The sequence below is a fragment of the Caretta caretta genome, chromosome 5 (assembly GCF_965140235.1).
Source record: "Caretta caretta isolate rCarCar2 chromosome 5, rCarCar1.hap1, whole genome shotgun sequence".
Taxonomy (NCBI): Eukaryota; Metazoa; Chordata; order Testudines; family Cheloniidae; genus Caretta; species Caretta caretta.
This window is the reverse complement of record NC_134210.1, coordinates 13,544,149-13,565,807: the sequence shown is the minus strand read 5'-3', so window position 1 is coordinate 13,565,807 and position 21,659 is coordinate 13,544,149. Positions and strand designations below refer to the sequence as shown.

Sequence of the window (21,659 nt, the reverse complement as noted above, 5' to 3'; positions counted from 1 at the left end):
TTCTGTTGCAGCACCAAACCCTGAATTGCAGCAACCAGTCTACTCCAATTCTCTGTCTCTCCTGAAATGAGACACACTGTGCTTTTGTACATGACAGTCTTGTCATGTTGGGGGCAAGTGGTAGGGGAGCTAAATTGATACCTGCAAACTTTTAACGTTTGCAAGATCAAAAAATAGTTGGTATACAAAGCTCTGTAGGGAAAACACTAGCTTAACAGGCCCCTCCCATGTGAAAAGGAGGCATTCGATCAGTGCTGATCTACACTCAAGCTGGCACTGAAATAACAAAAGGTACAAATCAAAATCAGTTTCATGGTTTAGGTTTACAGTTTTATTTTCAGAATATAAGTGGCTAAAGGGGCACCCAGAAAATTAGTGGCTATTTAAAATATTGATCTGTGTGATTTGCTCAAAGTGTCAGACGGAGTCTGTGGCTGAGCAAGAAAGAAAAAGCAGATTTCCGGGATCTCAATCTTGTGCTTTGATTTCAAGACCCTCCTTTCCCTGTTATAATCATGAATCAATAATCTAACACAGAGCTGTAAAAAAAAAAAAATCAAACCACAGTAAACTTACAGCTTCTGAGGATTGGTTCAATTCCAATTCCATCTGAAGAGCTTGAGGAAATGCTCCACGCACAGACTTGCATTTATTTAACAGAATCTGTTCCCAAAATGTAGTTATTTCAGTGCAAGTCAGTGTGGACGCACTTATTTCAGAATAAACACAATGTTGAGCCCCTCATTCCACTTGCATATGGATGCTACGGTGAGGCTAATATTTGCCCTTTTGGGAACTTAATATAGACTGAAAATAAGAAAATGGATAACGAATCAGTGGATCTTGGCTTTAGCTGTAAAGGAACTGAGGCTGCCGCCTATTACTCACTTCATAATCTTTTCTTTGTTTCCGTAGCTGGAGGATGTTGGAGACACTATTGAGAAGATTCGTGTTGGGCACAAAGGCGGAGGGCTTAATTCTGGATGGCATTTAGATCGGGTGGAGATACGGAGACTTTTGCCAAATGGGAAGGTAGGCATTGAATCTTTGGACTTTGTGGAAGGCTTCCAGTGGCAGCTGCTTCTGCTTCCCAAAGTGGAGCAGCAATATACCAAGAATGATTAAGAGTGAAAAATGACTCCCCAGAGAGCAATGCTAGCTAATGAAGTAGCAGGAGCTTGGGGACTCTGGGGCAAACATTTATTATGGTGGTTTATTCTTCAAATGTTGATTCTAAAACTCTGCAGCTTAACCAAAAAAAATGCTTAACCTCCTCCCCTCCCCCATTCTTAATGCACTTGTTGGGTAGAATAAAGGTATCAGGGCTCACGTTAGAGTAAAATATTTCAAGACTACGGATGGTTAACGACAGATTGATGAGCAACCAGTATGGCCGACTGATGGCCCAGTTATCTGACTTTAAAAACTGCGGACATGTCTGCTTTCGGTAGCTACGATAAAGATCGCATGGTGGTTTTGTAAGGGTAGACTTTTCCCCAGTTACCTTGGGAAAAATTTCCCCTTCCACCACTGTTGCATAGTGCATGCTGGCTACCATCCTCCCATCCCAGAGTTGGCTGCATTTCAGTGTTGTGAAATGGCTGCTGTATGTGTAGATTGTAAAGAGTTTGGGGAACTTTGGAATGACTGTGCACTGTGTAAATATATATGCCACTCTGTTGCTCTATAGCTGCAAAGGCCAGGGGAGAATTTTCTGTGAGGCAGGAGTAGTGAAAGGAAACCATAATCAGCCATATGCTGCCCCCTTATGTGGGGCATGTCAGGAGTGTCAGAAGAAATCTTCCTGGTGCGGAGCACGACAGAGATTGTGGGATGCTCCGGGATGTGGTTCTGCCAGTGGCTGTACTGGCGAGTCTGTTGTAAATTTGGGTAGCCCTTGAGGCTGTCTAATTTATGCCAGGAAGGTGCACCAGCCCTCACTAGCCTGGTATCGTTCCCTCACTACCTCTGGGCTGCTGCTTCTCTGCGGCACCTCCTGTAAGGCACAGGGCAGAAACTCTCCCAGGATGTGTAATGCTCCATTTCTGTCTGGAGAGCCTTGCAGGTTTGATCCAGCTACCATTTTGTTCCTGAGCCAGACAGGAAGCTCTTTACCTAGGTCTGCAAAAGGATTTAGGCACCTAACTGCTCTTTAGGCACCCAAGTTTGAACTTCAGATCCCCCCACTCAGTTGCTGCCCAAGGGCCTGAGGTGCCTATGTTTCCACAGATAAAGTCCTTTAGATACTAAATCTCTGCCAGTGGGCATGAGCACAGCTGCCTCAGTCCTACCACACTTCACTGGGCCAGCGAAAGAGAGTGAGAATGACCCCCTAGCCTAGTGGTTAGGGCATTCCCCCAGGATGCAGGAGACCCAGCTTCAACTCCCTGTTCCAATGACTAGTTCATTATTTATACAAAGTTTCAGTTTCAACAGGAGAGATGGAGGGAGCCTCCCTTCCTCTCCCCCTCCTCTGAGTACCCCATAGCCCAGTGGTTAGGGCAGAGGTGGGCAAACTACGACCCACAGGCCACATCCGGCCCGCGGGACCATCCTGCCTGGCCCCTGAGCTCCTGGCTGGGGATGCTAGGCCTTTCCCCCCTCTCCTGCACCCACGCCGCAGCATGGGCAGTGCTTTGAGTGGCGGGGCTGCACGCTCATGCAGGGGAGCGCGGCAGCATGTCTGGCTCCGGCCAGGCGGCGTGGCTCCCAGACATGCTTCTCTGAGCGGCATTGTAAGGGGGTCAGGTGGTTGGATAAGTGGCAGGGAGTCCTGAGGGGCAGTCAGGGGACAGGGAGCAGTTGGATGGGGTGGAGGTTTGGGGCGGGGGTGGTCAGGGGACGGGGAACAGGGGGCGGTTGGATAGGGCAGAGGTTCTAGGGGGGGCAGTCAGTAGATGGGAGGGTTAGGGATGGGGGTCCTGGGTCAGGGGACAAGGGGCAGGGGTAGGATGGGTCGGGGGTTTTGAGGGGGGCAGGGAGGGGGTGGATAGGGGGCAGAGGCCAGGCTGTTTGGGGAGGCACAGCCTTCCCTACCCGTCTGTACATACAGTTTCGCACCCCGATGTGGCCCTCGGGCCAAAAAGTTTGCCCACCCCTGGGTTAGGGCATCCTCCGGAGCGGTGCGGGTTCAATTCCTGCTCCACGTTTGCACAAAGGGGCTTAGGCACCTCACTGCAAGAGAGGGTTCCTGGCTGTGAATCCCCAGCAGAGGTAGGTGCCTAACTCCTTTTGAGGGGTTGGGTTTAGGCCACACCCCTCTCATCAGCATTTCCTTCTTGGCTAGTTAAGGTAGCTCCCTGTTGAATGTGCTGTGTTTTGTGGATCTCCAGTTTGTAAGGGCCTACAGGCAGGTCTACACTACAAATTTACATTGTGCAGCTGTGCCGCTGTAGTACATGATGAAGATGCTCTAAGGCAACGGGAGAGAGCTCTCCTATTGGCTTAATAACTCCACCTCTGCGAAAGGCGGTAGCTATGTCACGGGGGAAGGTCTCCCGTCAACATAGCACTGTCTACAAGGGGGGTTGAGATCAGTATAACTACATTGCTCTGCGGTGTATGCAAGTAAGTATGTAGTCTAGACCAGACCTAACTCTGCCCATACATTGTGTAGGGAGCTTGGCCACCTAACTCATTAGGCAGCGGGGCACATAAAGTTAGGCTCGGCATTGCAACACGTAAGTCCTCTTTGTGTATCCAGCACTAAGTGAACAGCATTATAGGATGGGGATGGAGGTGTGTAATGTCTACAGAAGAAACATATATGTGAATGGGGGAAATACCCCTGTGTTGACTATAAAAGGACTGGTTCTCAGACTGGATTTACATAGGACCCAACTACGAAGTGGATAATGGAGATGACTGAAGCGCTATAAATGCACTTTAGTAATCAAACATGGGTGAACTTGTAGCAATTGACTGAATTTTGTCTCCATGGATTGGTAGCACTTATATTTCAGATTGCAAAGCCAAGCAAATATAGTGATGTATTAATACTATTGCTACTGCTCTATTGCTGTTGATACTACAGTAACATTAACATGGAAGCTGTAGTCACAATTAGGTACAATGATGACACATGCTTATTATTTCTTACTGTTTACCTTCTTCATCCCTTGAAATCCTAGCTCATCTGTTTGTGGGACCTAAGGGGTAGGCCAGTCATAAATATAAAGGGCAGGGTAACCACCTTTCTGTATACAGTGCTATAAAATCCCTCCTGGCCAGAGGCAAAGTCCTTTTACCTGTAAAGGGTTAAGAAGCTAAGGTAACCGCGCTGGCAACTGACCCAAAATGACCAATGAGAGGAAAAGATACTTTCAAATCTGGACAGGAGGGAAAGGGCTTTTGTCTGTCTGTGTGATACCTTTGCCGGGAACAGATCAAAGATGCAAGCCCTCCAACTCCTGTAAAGTTAGTAAGTAATTTAGCTAGAAAATGCGTTAGATTTTCTTTGTTTTGGCTTGTGAAATTCGCTGTGCTGGAGGAATTGTGTATTCCTGTTTTTGTGTCTTTTTGTAACTTAAGGTTTTGCCTATAGGGATTCTCTATGTTTTGAATCTGATTACCCTGTAAGATTATCTTCCATTCTGATCTTACAGAGTTGTTCTCTTATCTTTTTTTGTTCTTCTAATAAACTTCTGTTTTTCAGGATCTGATTGGGTTTTTGGGGTCTTAAAAATCCAAGGCTGGTTTGTGCTCATCTTGTTTATTCTCAAGCCTCCCCAGGAAAGGGGGTGTAAGGGCTTGGGGGAATATTTTGGGGAAATAAGATCTCCAAGTAGTCCTTTCCCTGATTATTTGTTAAATTATTTGTTGAATTATTTATTGGTGGTGGCAGCGTTTTACCTAATCCAAGGGAAAAGACTTTGTGCCTTGGGGAAGTTTTAACCTAAGCTGGTAGAAATAAGCTTAGGGGGTTTTTCATGCGGGTCCCCACATCTGTACCCTAGAGACAGGCCAGAACCTCATCCAGAGATCTAAACTTCCCTTGACATCCCTCTGAACTTTGGAAGAATTTGGATTCACATCTGACCTTTACAGACCTAGCCCATCTCGAGTTTCAATGCAGCTGTCCTTATTCATAAAGAACAAGGGGAGAGAGTTATAGAAAATGACACTTACATATATGTATGTTTGCTGTAATGTTTTTTACAGTTTTCCATGCACACTCTTTGCATCTCTATGCATCCTGTCCATCCAGCTCAAACAGCCCTGTCTCCCAGATAACTCAGTGCACAGGGATGCTGGATCCAAGAAAAGCTGAAGCGATATTAATTAATAGGGTAATGCTTTGAGGAGGTGGCAAGCACCACCATTTCACCTGGAACCAGTGGTCCTTGGGTACAGCTGAGAACCTGCTTGACACAGGGCATGGCTCCTCTCCTGCCTTCTTCCCCACAGAAACAGGACAGGACGGACTCCTGATGCAGTATCCACTAGGCCCTTCTCCCATCTCCTCCTCTCCTTCTCCAAGATTTTGGCATTTTTCTTCACTGCTCCCGTAAGTTTCAAAATTATGCTAGCCCACAGTCCATAGATGGGCAGTCTCTTTTTATACGTCCCTATCTCCCACATTGGTAACAGGTAATTTTCCGCCTCCCCAGAGGGGACTCTTGTTTTCTTCTCTTTTCTTCTCTGTAGATTTCACCCCTAACACTTTTCCAACTCTCTTTCCAGCTCAGGCCTGTTAGACAGACAAACCCCCTTGCAGGGAAAATCTACTACCTCAAACTCTTCCGTGAGTTTCACCACTGCCTCCAGGGCTGTAGTTCCTAACCCAAAGATGAGTGTTCTCCTGGAGGCCATGTAGAAATTGTTCAAGGATTATGGAGTCCGTGATTTTTCCCACAGTCTGAGTGCCTGGCTTTAACCAGTGGGTGGCCCAATCAGTTAACCTTTGGGCACATGCCCTGGGCTATACAGATCTGGCCCATCTAGCAGCCCAAAACTTCTGCTGGTATTTCTCTGTAGACAATCCCACATGGTCAAGTATGGCTGCCTTAACAGCATCATAGTCCTCAGCCTGTTTGCTGCCCAAGGCCATGTAGGCCACTTGAGCTTCTCCTGCCAAATAGAGTACTAACTAGAGAGCCCACGTTCCTCTGTCCCAGCCAGCTCCCATTGCTACCATCTCAGATATCACTAGAGAAGCACTGGGTCATTGGCAGGCACCTTTTACACAGGCTGACCCCCTGGCTCCAGTTACCATTCCCCATGTTGGGACTCACCAGTCTCAGAAGCAACTACTGCTGCATTTGTGCTTAATCCCTGATAAATTCCTGCAAGCTCCTCTGTTTCTCTGCTTGCCAGGCCAGCAGGGATTCTCTGGCCAATTTGTGTGACTGATGGAAAGATTTCATGTTCTGCTGCAGCTCCTTCTGCCGTCCACCAGCCACTGCAGAGTCTGCTCCATCATCTGGATGCCAAATACTCGCAGAAGCCTCCCCCCTTATGCCTCTCAATTGCCACAGTTGTCGGTAGCTACCGGTGTGGTGCTCCGCTCTTGTTCGATGATGATAACAGTCGGCTGCGTGCGTGTTCCCTCTGTGTGCTGCCCCAGCTCTGCGCAGATAGCTACCACCACAGACCCCGAGAGAACACCCAAAAACCACAGACTCTAGTAAGGTACGAAGGAACCCGAGCCAGGTTTATTGTCAAACGAAGCACAGTAAGAGTTCCCTATAGACTCTACAGGGCATACTACGAATTTGTGCTCCCTGGCAATGGACACAGCTCAGTCAATGGCGGGACACTCCACTGCCCCCGAGGCTGGACAAAGATGTGAGCTCCGGGACCTACTTTTATACCGTTGCAGGACAGATTACTCATCATAGTTCAAACGAATCTATCCATCATGTTGTCCTTTTGACCCTGTCATTACGATGCACCTGCCTGTTCCTTGTTATGTCTATGGAGTGTCTTGCCGCCGTCTTTGCACAAGTTCCTCTCATTAGCACTTATGTGTGTGAGTGCATGTGCCTCTAACAACCTTTTCTTGACAACTTCTGTGAGTGGGACCTGCCTCTGGCTCACAACCCAGCTTTGCTTATCACTGCCTGGAAGTACTTTGGTTCAGGCTTTACTTTGTTTCAGGCTTCAGGCCTCAGACTGGGCCTCTGATACAAGAATTATGTTTCAGGGCCTCCTCTTACTACAGCCCCAATTCAGGGAGTCAAGATCTCGGGCAAGCCCCCACATATCACAAGGCATGGCTTCTCTCCTGCCTTCTTCCCTGCAGAAACAGCATGGACTCCAGTGGCTGTGCCTTCTCCTTATTCTTTTATGTTAAGTTCCCTCCACCACTTCTACAACAATCCGTGTGCAACAGTTTATTTACAGTACCAACAGCTCTTTCAGCCCTCTCCCCAAGAACTGAGGGGAACAGAGGTGTCCCTCCCTTGAGACCTCCATGTTACTGAGCTCAACTTGCCCTGGTCCCCTTCCTCTCCTCACCCTTGGCACTTCCTTCCTACCTCTTTAACGGCCTTGGGCTGATGGGGTAATTGGCTCCTTAGATCATCAGCCAGCCAGCCTGATTGACTAGTTACCCCCTGCCAGCTTTCTCCAGAGGAACTAATTAATATCTGAGTGATCAGAGTGCAGGCTCACCTGTTTGCATCTTGCACTCTGTCATACTGTCCCTTGAACTTTAACCTTTGTCAATAGTTCAATAGGAAATGGAGGCCCAGCAGAGAGAGGAGGTTAGAGCTGCCTAGTGCCTCTCTCTAGCGACCTTAAAGAAGTTTTTGGAACAGTGCTGTGGGCAGACTGCGGAGGAATCTGCACCCGTTTCTCAGCCGTAAGAAAAGTTGCCTCCATATGAGAGAGTTCACTAAGGAAAGGATATAATAATCTCTTGTTTGGAACAATTTTGTTTTAAGTGAATCAAAGGGTGAGGATGAAAAGAATTAGGGCATATAGTTTGAAAGATACAGTTGCTGAGCATGGGCAAGGAATTGCTTACAATCAGTCTTATAACCATAGAAGATAATTGCAGGTGGCTAGCACTGTTGATAGACACAAAACACCCATCAGTGTAAAGCAGCGAGTCAATAATGCACGAGCACCATACATTAGGTGGCTGATATTCTTGTGTATGCGAGTCAGCAGCACCGGGAAAATGCAGCCAAGCCGCAAACTAGCAGTCATCTCTATCATGTTTCATACAAGGGAGCTTTTTCACAACCAGACTTTACAGTGCCAGTTTCCCAAAGTGGGGACATGGGGGGTTGTGCCATTAGGCTATGGTAGCAAGTCTGGGAGCATGCAGGAAAGGATCAACCTTTCTGGACTTGAAATATGAGCTACATTCAAGGACATGCAGGTTCTGTCCTCTGCCTCTTTGTCTGTTCTTTTGCGCAGTGCCCATCTATAACCTCACCCATTCTTACAGCTTCAGCTACCATATCTATGGTGTTGGGTTCAGAAAGCTGCCTCTCCACCTGCAGCTTCTACCCTCTGCCTCACATTTGGGACTTTCCAACATTTAATCCTGGAAAATCTGCTCCAATTCAAAGTAAACACGCGTGTTTCTCATGTCTCAGCCTCCCACTTTCTGTTATCTCTCCTTTGTCCATCACCTTCAAACACTGCACTCTCCCCTCTGGTACCCAGGCTCTCGCACACAGTTTCATTTGATTCCTCCCTCCTCTTTGGATTACTCTGTTGGCTTCCTTGAACTTTCTTCATCAAATTCAGGGCCACACCTTCCTCTTCAAGCCTCTGCACAACTCCATCACTGCCTACATTTTCTCATTTCCTCCTGCTGCCTATCCTTCTCCCACTCTACCATTCTAAACACACACTCATGTCCTTCTCTCACGCTCATACTTGCCTCTGCTTCCATGCCACCCACTGTGTATCAGTTTGCAACTGGCATTTTTACAACAGCATAAAGGTGCTTTTGCCATACAACTTATTTCACTCGGGGAACTGGTACAATCAGTACTATTGAAAGCATATTGGTGGTAGAACCTGCATCTTCACTCGAAGAGTTTGCTGGCATAGGTCTTTCCTGGTGTAGACTAGGCCTCTGATATTGATTCAGTATTTATTGAAACAGAGGAGCGCCACCTGCTGAACAATCAATATAATTTCCTGAGGCCCACAAGTGTTCCTCAGAGATCTCCCATCCAAGGGTCAACCCAGCCCGCTCCTGTTTAACGTGTGATAACTGAGTGGGTGACAGCACAAGGGGTGGTGTTGCCAGTTCCAGAGGGGTAAAAGAAATGGGTGTTTGACTCTATGGGGAGTTTCAAGAGCACCGTGCCCAAGGGAAAATATGCTTCCTGCCTGCTTGCCCCTATCAGGCCCACATGTTTGACTCAGCACTTTGGACAGCTCCACCTGCTGGACGCAGGGAGGTGGGTTCTAAACCAATCAGCCAGGCAATGGTTAAATCAGCATTTAAAAGACGTTAAGTGAGAAGACTGAGCAGAAAAGCCTCACAATAAAGCAGAGAGATCCACAATTTTGCTGAGCTTTGACTCTGGCATGTGGAAAAGAAGAAAGCAGAGCACTGCATGATGCCGCTGTAATCAACTGCAGGATATTATGACCTGCCACAGGATAGCAATATGCTGCCAAAGCTTCTAAAAGCTGTGCTACCTGATTAGGCTGTTAAGATGTATCTGTATGTTGCAAAGGAAAAAATGAGGTCAGTCGCTTTTAGAGTAAATTGAAAGCACATGGGTAGGAAACTAAGCTCATTGCATATCAGTAGAACGCTGCCTATGCGTGTCAATTATATCTGATCATTATATTTCATTTGCTATGACTCAGACGGGGAAAGCACTGAGTTTAGCAGACTGTCATACCGCCTGTAGCTCAAAGCCAAAAATCAAACTCGAATGAAGCAAATCCCAGTTGTAAGCACTGTGAGATTTTACAGTCGTTACCATAAAATAATACACTTTGTGTCACTGTAATAATAATACCATCACTAACGAGTCAGCTCCAATGGAAACTGTGGCAATGACATGGAGACTAGTGATTACAATGCAGGTAACGCTTGCCCTGACTACTTTATTTCCATCATGCAGGCTTTTAAGCTAGAGTCCCCCAAATATCATGTAACCTAATATATAATGTTCACAGCAATGACTCAGGCACATAAAACCAACCATGATAACACTATCAGCATTTAGGATCAGTTAAAATTTTAAGCAACCCGTATGTTCCTTCAGTCGTGCCTTTAATGATGAATCACATTAGGAATCTCTAACTGTAATAGAGAATACCAATGCATAGGCACAGTTACAAAATGTCGTCTCTTCCTTCTCATTGACACTAGATTATAACGTCAACTGGTAGTTCTAATTGTAATGAATGGTTTGGAACATAGAAAGAAAATACTGGTTACATTTTCTGGACTGCAGTCGTTATGTGTAGAGCTGTGCAAATCCGTGGATATCTATTTTTGCGATCGTGGATCAGATGTGGATACAATTTTTGTATCTGCATAGGACTCTAAATAAAGGATTTTGAGGGCAGGGAAGCAGCTGTCTGCAGCTCATAGTCTATGAGGCTGCTTCTTCGCCTTCAAGATCCTATAATCCCTCTACCCCTGTATACAGAGAAAGGGAAGGTGATAGATCAAGACAAGCAGCAAAATCACCCCCATGCTCCTATCGCAGCGGTTTAAGCAGCCAAGCAATTTAGGAAACCTATCCCGACTTCATTGCCATATCAGGTCACTTGGAGAGGGAGGAAGCTGCTTCTGCATAGTAAGTCAGTAGCTGCAGACAGCTGCCTCTTGATTTATCAAGAGGATCTCGAGTATGGAGATGATACCGCCTTATTTGGAGAAACTACTGATCAACTGCTGCTAATGCTGCAAGAGCTGCGACAGACTGCAGAATCTATAGGACTTAAAATAGGTGGTGATAAAATCAAACTATGCATGTCTCCTGTAAAATGGAAATGAATGACCTGTTGACACTGCATGACGATGACAATGGCATTGACTGGGAGAATAGTTTTATCTATCTGGGTGGTCAGTTGAAAGCAAGAGGTTCAGTATCCAAAGTCATACGTCGGATCAGTCTTGCATCAATGGCATTTCATCACCTTCAGCGGCCTCTCTTTTGGCAGTGGGATGTAATAATGCAATAATAATGGGAACTCTGTTATATGAAGCAGAAACATGACTGTAAAAAACAGCTGAGGAAAGGAGACTAAATAGTTTCAGTGTCAACAAGTTATGGCATATTCTTAACATCCGTTGCTTTGATTTTTATCACAAACAAGGAAATACTTAGATGATCCCGGTAAGTTGCAGTCTTCCACCAGTTGAGAACAAAATGATTGCAGTGGTCAGATCATATCCAATGTGCAGACGAACCTATGCTTTTACAGAAGGATTGTAGAGATGAGGAAATAGAGCACAAATCTGACCATGAATGAGGTTGGAGAAGGAAGAAGACTTACAAGGGATCATTCAAGATGGAAGTCTGTTCTACATGCCACCTCCTCCTACATCCCAGGTAAAATGGAAATAAGAACTTCATTTGCAAGAATCTAAAGTCCTATTTGATTTTGTATATTGTCAGTCATACAGGCCATGCTCCAAAATGCTTTAGAGTGAACTTTTGCAAATACAGGGTTAAATAACAGCTCTGAGAGGAACAGCAAGATGAATGAAGAGGTATATGCAAGGGAGAAATCATGTTTCTGGAAAAGATTTGGAATGAGAGGAAGGTTGTTCTAAATGACAGATGCTGCAGAGGAGAAGGCTCCTGCAAAAGCGATGGGAGTGTCGGGAAGTATAAAGAGGATGACAGCATTACAGCAGAGTGAGCAGGGAGGGTAGTGGAGAGAGTATGATAGGGGAAGGAGGGCTGGCTCTCCACCAAATGACGCCCCAGGCATGGCGAGTCTTTGGCATCCCCCCTCCATTTGTTAAACTTTTCAATACCTTATTTTTTATTGTATTTGTAGCCCATTTCATGACTTTGATGCACAATTTGCATGCATGATTTATTTCTGTCATATTGGATGATAAATTTGCACGCTAGGATCTGTAAGTGTGTATTTATTCGTGCCATGTATAAGCAAATAAAAAATTGTTTTCTCTAAGCTTATAGAAACTTTTTTAATGTTACAAATAACTGAAATGTACTAACATCAAGAAATGGAACTGTGCACCAACACTGGGTGGATCAGTATTAAACACTGTTACAGTAGGTTACAGTAGGTGACAACTTTAGAATGTTAACCCTAGTGCATTAGTTCAAAAGGTCACTTTTCTCACCTTTGTCCTCGTGAACTGTAGCACATCGTCGGAGAGATCCAAAGACTGCCCAATGGCATTTTCAAGCAATCAAATAGCAAGCAATGTCAGTGTATCATTGGCCACCACCGATCAAAGATACGTTTTAATGAGCCTGAGCTTGGAAAAGCTGTGCTCACCACTCACGACTATGACAGACAGCGTGAGCAGAGTCCTCAAAGCTATCCACACATTAGCAAAAGTGTCCTTGAGCGCTGCCTCATGAATAAATTGGAAAATTTGAAGTGGAGAGTGCTTCCCGTATGGCAAAATGTGACAGAGGTCGTCCAATTCGACATAGAGGTCTTTATCATTGAGGTCCAAACATTCTCCATGTGTCAGCGTCCGGTGAAGGTCCGTATAATTGTTCAAGAGTGTTTTCCTGTCTGCTGGCAGCTTACTAAGATCACAGGAACCCCCCTCTCCAATCTTTTCGTAGTGCTTCATTTGTCCAAACCTTTCTTTGACACTCGAGCAGAGTCAATGAGTGAGCAAAAAAACTCCCTTTTGAATTTTTCTTCTAAGCTTCCCATCACCTCATCTCTGCTCTCATAACCAAACTGTCTCTTCTTCCAATGAATACGAGTTTCCTTGAAGACAAGCTCAACTCCTAAGTTTTCGGCCATTTCTTTGGCAGCAGTGATGACATTTTCAAATCCATTGTCTCTGTAGGCCACAGTGAAATCACGGCAGCTTCTCATTAAAGTAGTAGCGGTCACGATGTCCATCGATGGAGTTTGTAATGCCTGGCTTACAACATTTGGTTGGAACAGGATATTGTGCCAAACCACAACTGAGACCAGAAATTTGAAGTCAATGATCTGGTTTGCCAGGCTTTTCGCCTCCTGTTGGATTCCAGCTTTGACTTTACTTGACTCTGGCAGTTCCATCAGGGTGTCATAAACCTCAGTTACTTGATACCTCACTGGCTTTATACTGTCAATGAGGCTCTCCGAGAAAGTGTCACTTAGCGGCTTCCTGGTCAGATTTGTAACATTGTCCATGAGGATCTTCCACCTGATAGTTGATGCTGAAAACAGGATGTATCTCCTTTGCAGTACTTCAAAGAAAGATACTGAATCTGAAGCAGATGACACTGCTCCTGACAACCAGGTTGAGAGACTGGCAGCCACAAGGCATAAAGAAAACTCTTGGATTCAGCACAAGGATCCTTGCCTGGACGACACTGTTTCTTCCCTTCATGTTTACACCATTGTAGTAGCCTTGGCCATGGCAGTCCTGAAGCTTTATTTTACTCTCATTCAAAACATTCATAAAGAGTTTTCTTAGGCCTTTTCCAGTAGCATCGTACACAGACTGGAAACAGATAAAATGTTCCTTTACTTGGATACAGCTATCCTTGTCATCAATAAATCTTACTGTAAATGACATCTTTTCATTATGACTAATGTCGGGAGAGCAATCCACTATTACAGTGTAGTACTTCACTTTGCGAGCTGCATCAATATATTATCAAGCCCCTTCTTTGCCATAAGGTCAATCAATTTGTATTGAATTGTTTTGCAGCAGTAATGATTCATAGCTTCTTTACGACCTACTTGACATAGGTTCTCACAGATGACATCATCATATTTCCCAAGGAGCTCTACCAAACCGAGGAAATTACTGTTATGTTTGGTGAACAACTTATCTGAGTCCCAGAAAGGCTAATTAGTCTATGCAAGGAAGAGGGTAATTGAGATCAGAGGCTCAAGACTCTGCTATCAGACGGAAGCAAGTCCATGGAGGGTTTCAGAAACAGGGAGCACTATGCTACACAGGATCTTTAAATGAGTGGGAATGCCTGTGGAGTCATTTGAATATAGATTCGAGATGGCCCTACAGAGAGGAAGGGTAGTCCGGTGGTTAGGGCACTAGCTTGCAACTCCGGTGATTTTGGTTCAAGTCCCAGCTCTGCCACAATCTTCCTGTGTGATCTTAAGCAAGTGGATCAGAATAGCACTGTCCTACCTCAGAGAGGTGTTGGGAGGATAGATACATTAACGATTGCGGGGGGACATATAAGTACCATTGATATAATTGTGTATAAATGATACATGACAGACAATGGCACATAGCTGTTTGAAACACAACTGCATGGAGCTGCAATAGTCAAGGTGAAAAGACCTGAAGCCCTGGATGAGGATCCCATTTGAGATGGAGTCAAGGCAGTTACACATTCAAAAGCTTTTTCTTCCTTTATGCTATGTAGTTTGTGGGTGGTCTGGAAGTTAGCTTTGTTCTGTTCACACTTATGGGATCTTCAGTTTACATGAAGATTTATGTCCACTTCGTACAGAGTTACCCTGGTTAAATAACATTTTGAAGGCCTTGAAGAAGCCTGTTACTTCTCCTTAGCAAGTGATCTCACATAGATTTTATTTGCTGTTCCACTGTTTTCATTTCTTCCTTGATAGGACAAAAATCATGCTTGTTTCTCCTAAAGTAAAGTTGAAACAAAGGAAAAAATTATTTCCCTTTTTTTCTTAAAGTACTCATGGGAAATGGCTTGAGAGTGCTTGAGTTTTAGTATTTTATTGGGAAAAATCATGAAGTTTGCACTTCAGCAAAATCCTGGAGTATGTACTCAAGCAAAACTACTGACTTCAAGGAAAGTATTGACTGAATTAGGACTGATAAAGGGTTGCAGGATCCTGCAAATCCATATTCACAAACGTCTTCAGTGGGAGGATACTACTGGTAATAATGGTTTTCAGGATCAGGCACTGAACCCACTGAAATTAGAGAGGGAGAATACCTATTGGATTATATAGTCAATCCCCTGTTAACTAGTGGAGTATTGTACTCTGCATTATTTAGTGCTTTGGTTAGTCTCATTTGAGTGCAGTTTAGCTTTTGATACTGAATAATAGGGTTTTATTACCTAAAAGTATACTTTGTTCTGCTTCATTGCATACTCGCATTGTCTGGTTGTTGCACTTAACACAGTTTTTAATCTGTGCATACACACATACTGGAATTCACTGTGCTTGCCAATCAGTGGCTGAGAAGCAACTAACTGTGTCCAATGGCTGAGAAGCAACTAACTAGTTCTCCCTCTAAAAAAGAATATGTCTTTGTCATATTACACCAGGGTTCGGAAACAATCACATTTCCATGTCAAAGGTGGCTTGCAAAATCTGAAGATGATGGCGAGATTGTAAGAGAACTTGTACCATCTGATATCTTTACTGAAAAACTCCTGAAAGACGGGACACTAAAGCAGATAGAACAGGAAGTTGAAGAACCACTGGAAAGTAAGCAAAATTCCACCACACCTCGACTTATTATTTTGTCCCATTGGAACAAGCCATTTGGATATGTAGTTCAGGTAGATGCATGCTACTAAAGGTTGCTTCTTTGCAATTATGGCCATTGAGTGAAAAATCAATCATTTAAACTGCCATATTTTATGTGAAAAAGCTAGTATGTCCCATCTGGATTACTGTAACTGCCCGTTCTCTGGCCTCCTGGATGCCCAACATGCTTCCCATCCAGTCCTCACAAACACAGCTGCTACAATCATCTTCCCTGGCTGCTGTTCTGATTGTGTCTCACATACATCCTTTGAATTTCTCTATTGGCTCTCCTTTACACACAAGTTTCCAACATCTTGTCTTCCAGGCCCTGCAAATTATTTGTCCTCATCTAGTTATCTCTAGTCATTTGTCCTCAACTAGTTGTCTCTAGTTATTTGTCCTCATTTCCTGTCGTATTGTCCTCCACCCCTTCTGCTCCACTGACCAGCCTTGATGCCCCATTTGTAGCTTTTTTCCATGATTGTCTTTGCACTTTCTTCCACACTGCCCCTTAGGTACATAACACCCTCCCAGACATGGTCTGCAGGGCAGCTACCTACTCCTTATTCCGATCCCTCTGTAAGTAGGTTGAGTTCCTATCCTGCTGTGAACAGAGAAGACGAATGCTATGCAACATCTGGATTTACACTCTTCCTGGTATTTGGCTTTCTAACATAAATAGTAACCACACAATATAAATTTCATCCTCAACTTCTCCTTAAAACTTGGCTGTTGCTAAGGATTTCTCTGCAAGACCTCCCTGACCCAACCCTTAGTTACCTCTGCCCTAGAGAGAGATTCTTACCCCTCTCATATTCTGATTGGAGCTAATTGAATCCAACTGCCAGTGTTGCTTGCCATCTTCTTTCAGGGTTCAAGTACCAGGTAAGAGGACGATTCAACCATGGAAATCATCCAGTCCAGTATTTCTTATTCTCTTTCACAGCCTGATTTGTATTTACACTATGCCTAGGGCCCTACCAAATTCACAGCCATGAAAAATGTGTCACTGACCTTTTGTGTGCTTTTACCCTATACTATGCAGATTTCACAGGGGGAGACCAGTGTTTCTCAAATCGCAGATCCTGACCCAAAAGGGAGTTGCGGGGGGAGGAGGGGGGCAGTGTCGCAAGGTTATGCTAGGGGGGTCGCGGTATTGCCACCCTTACTTCTGCGCTGCCTTCAGAACTGGGCAGCCAGAGGGCAGCAGCTGTTGGCTGGGCTCCCAGCTCTGAAGGCAGCATCCTGCCAGCAGCAGGGCAGAAGTAAGGGTGGCAGTACCGCGACCCCCTAGCAATCCCACACCAGGCCATTCTTACTTCTGTGCTGCAGCTGGTGGCAGCTCTGCCTTCAGAGCTGGGCTCCCAGCCAGCAGCCGCCGCCCTCCAGTTGCTCAGCTCTGAAGGCAGCGCCGCTGCCAGCAGCAGCACAGAAGTAAAGGTAGCTGTACTGCAACCCCCCTAAAAAAATTTGCAACCCCCCCGCATGCACAGAACTCTTTTTTGGGTCAGGACCCCTACAGTTACAACACCATGACATTTCAAATTTAAATTGCTGCAATCGTGAAATGTACGATTTTTAAAATCATATGACTGAAACTGGCCAAAATGGACCGCGAATTTGGTAGGGCCCTAACTATGCCATTCTGTCAGTGTACATAATTTATGCACCCCCTAAGGCTTTTTGTAGTTATAAGATGAGCTAGCAGGTCAAAGTGAGGACTAGACAGGAGCCTGGGGTTTACCTGAACCTGCTAACTCCTATTACAATTACAAACTGCCTTGTCTTCATTAGGATTTTACCTCGTGTTAGTTACCAGATGTTAACTAACACCAGGTAAGAACATGTTTTTTCTAGTGAAGACAAAGCCTTAGAATATTAAGTTCTTTGAGTCAGGGACTGTGTTTTCTGAATTGTTTTTACAGCTGATTTTGGGCACTAGCCCAATATAAATAATAAAAAATAACAGATTCCTTCGCTATAGTCGTGCATTCTGTCCTGCAGAGCTACTGAAATGATATGCAAAGAATCAAATTTAATAAACTGATTATGCAGAACATATGTTGGGACCACTGCACTCATTATTAAAATGCAAAAAGAACAGGAGTACTTGCGGCACCTTAGAGACTAACAAATTTATTAGAGCATAAGCTTTCATGGGCTACAGCCCACTTCATCAAATGCATAGAATGGAACATATGGTAAGAAGATATATATATATACATTCAGAGAAGGTGGAAGTTGCCATATAAACTGTAAGAGGCTAATTAATTAAGATGAGCTATAATCAGCAGGAGAAAAAAACTTCTGTAATGATAATCAAGATGGCCCATTTAGACAGTTGACAAGAAGGTGTGAGGAGGATACTTAACATAGGGAAATAGATTCAATATGTGTAATGACCCAGCCACTCCCAGTCTCTATTCAAACCCAAGTTAATGGTATCTAGTTTTGCATATTAATTCAAGCTCAGCAGTTTCTCGTTGGAGTCTGGTTTTGAAGCTTTTCTGTTAGTATCTAAAGTGCCACAAGTCCTCCTGTTCTTTTTGCGGATACAGACTAACACGGCTGCTACTCTGAAACCTATTAAAGTGCAGGTTTCAGAGGAACAGCCGTGTTAGTCTGTATTCGCAAAAAGAAAAGGAGTACTTGTGGCACCTTAGAGACTAACCAATTTATTTGAGCATGAGCTTTCGTGAGCTACAGCTCACTTCATCAGATGCATACCGTGGAAACTGCAGCAGACTTTATATATACACAGAGAATATGAAACAATACCTCCTCCCACCCCACTGTCCTGCTGGTAATAGCTTCGCTATCTTAAAACAAAAAAACTTCAAATCCAGACTCCAGCGAGAAACTGCTGAATTGGAATTCATTTGCAAATTGGATACTATTAATTTAGGCTTAAATAGAGACTGGGAGTGGCTAAGTCATTATGCAAGGTAGCCTGTTTCCTCTTGTTTTTTCCTACCCCCCCCCCCCCCAGATGTTCTGGTTTAACTTGGATTTAAACTTGGAGAGTGGTCAGTTTAGATGAGCTATTACCAGCAGGAGAGTGAGTTTGTGTGTGTATGGGGGTGGGGGGGATGTGAGAAAACCTGGATTTATGCAGGAAATAGCCCGACTTGATTATGTAAAGAGTTGTCACTTTGGATGGGCTAGCACCAGCAGGAGAGTGAATTTGTGTGGGGGGGTGGAGGGTGAGAAAACCTGGATTTGTGCTGGAAATGGCCCACCTGTTGATCACTTTAGATAAGCTATTACCAGCAGGACAGTGGGGTGGGAGGAGGTATTGTTTCATATTCTCTGTGTATATATAAAGTCTGCTGCAGTTTCCACGGTATGCATCTGATGAAGTGAGCTGTAGCTCACAAAAGCTCATGCTCAAATAAATTGGTTAGTCTCTAAGGTGCCACAAGTACTCCTTTTTTTATTAAAGTGCAGTTATTTCTTGGCTGGAACACCACAGTTTAACTGAGTATAGCAACGCTGCACAACAGTTTAGGACATAATGTCAGAAAAGTACTTTATTCAGTTGAAACTGCAGGTGAAATTTAAGTAGGTACATTGTAATTAACTACCCAAATTGGAATTTGGCCAGCATGCCAGAGTTAACACCTCTACTCTGATGAAAAATGCCAAAGTATCTTTGATAACCACAAGCCATCAGAATATCTTTTGTTATGGCACCTACTGCAGCATAATGCTCTCTGTGGTTAGTGAAAAAACAAAGCAGGAAAAGTGAAATTGCAACAAACCAAACAAATATTTTCAGAGCTAAATGAACCTGATCCGGCTCCCACTGCAACCACAGGGAGTCTTTCCACCTATTACAATGGAAGGTGGAACAGCCCCTGTATTATTCTGAGAGCTAAGTGTGAAAGGACTCTAATAAAAGCAAAAAAACCCACACCTTATCTGTGAAGCTATTAATGTACACAAAGTATCCCACCATCAAACATGGTAAGTCTCCATACCCCAAGTTTCTGTGTCTCCAATAAAAAGTACAGCTTTTTCTCCTTCTCATTTTTGAATCGTGTGGGAGTAGCATGGAAAGCTGCCAGTGAGATTCTCTTTGGGGTTTACATGGCACTAATGTGAGTAAAAATCTGTTAGCTGCTATTTGCTTTTCCAGGGAACATTCTTTCAGTCACTGTTTGTTCCCCTCATGTAAATGGGGCGAAGCAGATACATGGAAATAGCTGCATTTAACACATTAGAAAAGCACATTACTAAAGATTGTTATGAGATTTCATTGGATCACTGTTGAGTGAGCTCAACAAAGAACATACTTAAACAGTAAAATTCCAAAATGTCTTTAATTAAATATTGTCCGAGCAACAAGATTCTGGAGTCTGCCCTCTTCTTTCAGTGCCGAGAATTTATACGGGTAAGTTCCCATTAACTCTGGTGGAAATTTCCCATTGAAATCCCTAGAGCTTGTTTGTGGAGGATAGAATATTAAGAATCCACAACTCCAGACCACTTAACCCTCTCATATGCAGTGGAGAGCAGATCCTGAATCCTAATCATGAAAGACGCTGCATTCACTCAACTCCCATTGACATTAGATGAAGTCAGTAATAATAAGGATACTTAGCATCTTTAATTGCACGTTTTGTGTCAAGGCACTGTAGAGACATTAACTAGGTGGAAGTTCATGGGAGCTCAGCACCTCTTACACTGCCCTCAGCATATAGGATTAGGCCCTGAGAATCCATCTGCTCCCAAATCATATATTTAGATATCTGTTTCTTTATATAGTTCATACATACAAGATAACTGTGTTCACTGGCAATATCTATGGCGCTGGGACAGATGCAAATGTTTTCCTGACTATATATGGAGACCTCGGGGACACCGGGGAGAGAAAACTCAGCAAGTCTGAAACTAACTCCAACAAGTTTGAAAGAGCACAGGTAAAGATGAAACTGATTGATAAAATTTTCCAATTGCAGGCCTTAAGCAAAGCGATGAACAAATGTTGTAACTGCTCTTCCCTAATGGGAAGTACCAGTCTGCAAGGATGGTCAGAACTGATGGATCATATTTATTACCTCTTAAAACATTACATTTTCAATTTAATGCTGGTATTTATGTACTACAATGATAGGCTCTATAGCAATCCCTAAGATGGACAAGATCTTTCTTTGCTTGGAATCAGTGAGATAGGGCCAGTCTGGCCCATACCAAGCCTCCTATATTTCAGCTGCAAAACTGGAAGTATTCAGTGCTTAATTTTTGCCAGGGCTAAGCATGGGCACCTCTTGGCTTGGCGGTTCATAGCCCCGGCACCTGTGGGCTTGCTGCATCCGTTATGAAAGTAAACCAATTGCTTGAGCCCGGCACCTCTTTCATTACAAATTAAGCATTGGAAGCACCAATAATTGAGGGCATGGTTACCATCCCTTGAGTTGATTTGTATCTCCTAAAAGGGGGGCAGCTTTGGTGAATCTGACTATAATGTGTATTATAATTAATATTGGGGCATCATCTTACGACAGCTTTTTGTAAGCTCTTAACGTGTGATTCTACTGTGAGAAGTGATGTAAAAATGGCACTAGGTTGTTCCATGTTTGTCACTCCATGATTTCCAGATCAGTGTGCTCAATTTAAAAGTTACCAACAGCCAGCCCTGCAGACTCCATATTATATCTGAGGGTATGTCTACACTGCAAAGAAAACCCACCCACCAAGTCACAGAGCCTGGGCCAATCAACTTGGGCTTGTAGGCTCAGGCCGTGGGACTAAAAATAGCAGTATAGATGTTCATGTTCGGGCTGGAGCCTGGGCTCTGTGACTTTCCCTGCTCACTGGGTTTTAAAGTCCAGCTCCAGCCCAAGTGGGAATGTCTGCACTGCTATGTTTAGCCCCGGCTGCAGCCTGAGCCTCGTGAGCCCAAGATAATTGGCCTGTTCTCTAAAACTCGATGCCATGGGTTTTTCTTTGTAGTGTAGGCATACCCTGAGAGTCAAGCAAGTTTCTTTCCTGCTAATTTCACTAGCAATTGCGTATGCATAATAACCAAGTGCAGAATTTTCTCCATTGTCTCCAGTGTGTTGCACCAGGTATAAATGATGGCA

The 21,659-nt window shown here is 44.2% G+C and overlaps 1 protein-coding gene across 5 annotated transcripts in view; it reads left to right on the top strand.

Annotated features, from left to right (window-relative positions):
• Positions 1–21,659, top strand: part of LOXHD1 (lipoxygenase homology PLAT domains 1) — a 315,277-nt gene that overhangs the window by 209,762 nt on the left and 83,856 nt on the right. For 2 of the 5 annotated variants that reach the window (XM_075128349.1, XM_075128350.1), the window contains 3 exons: positions 916–1,032; positions 15,369–15,531; positions 20,341–20,495. In XM_075128349.1, coding sequence (XP_074984450.1) covers positions 916–1,032; positions 15,369–15,531; positions 20,341–20,495 — 435 coding nt within the window. Of the gene's footprint in view, positions 1–438; positions 769–915; positions 1,033–15,368; positions 15,532–20,340; positions 20,496–21,659 lie in introns of those variants that run through there. The other 3 variants (XM_048851015.2, XM_048851014.2, XM_048851013.2) reach the window with 3 other exon arrangements.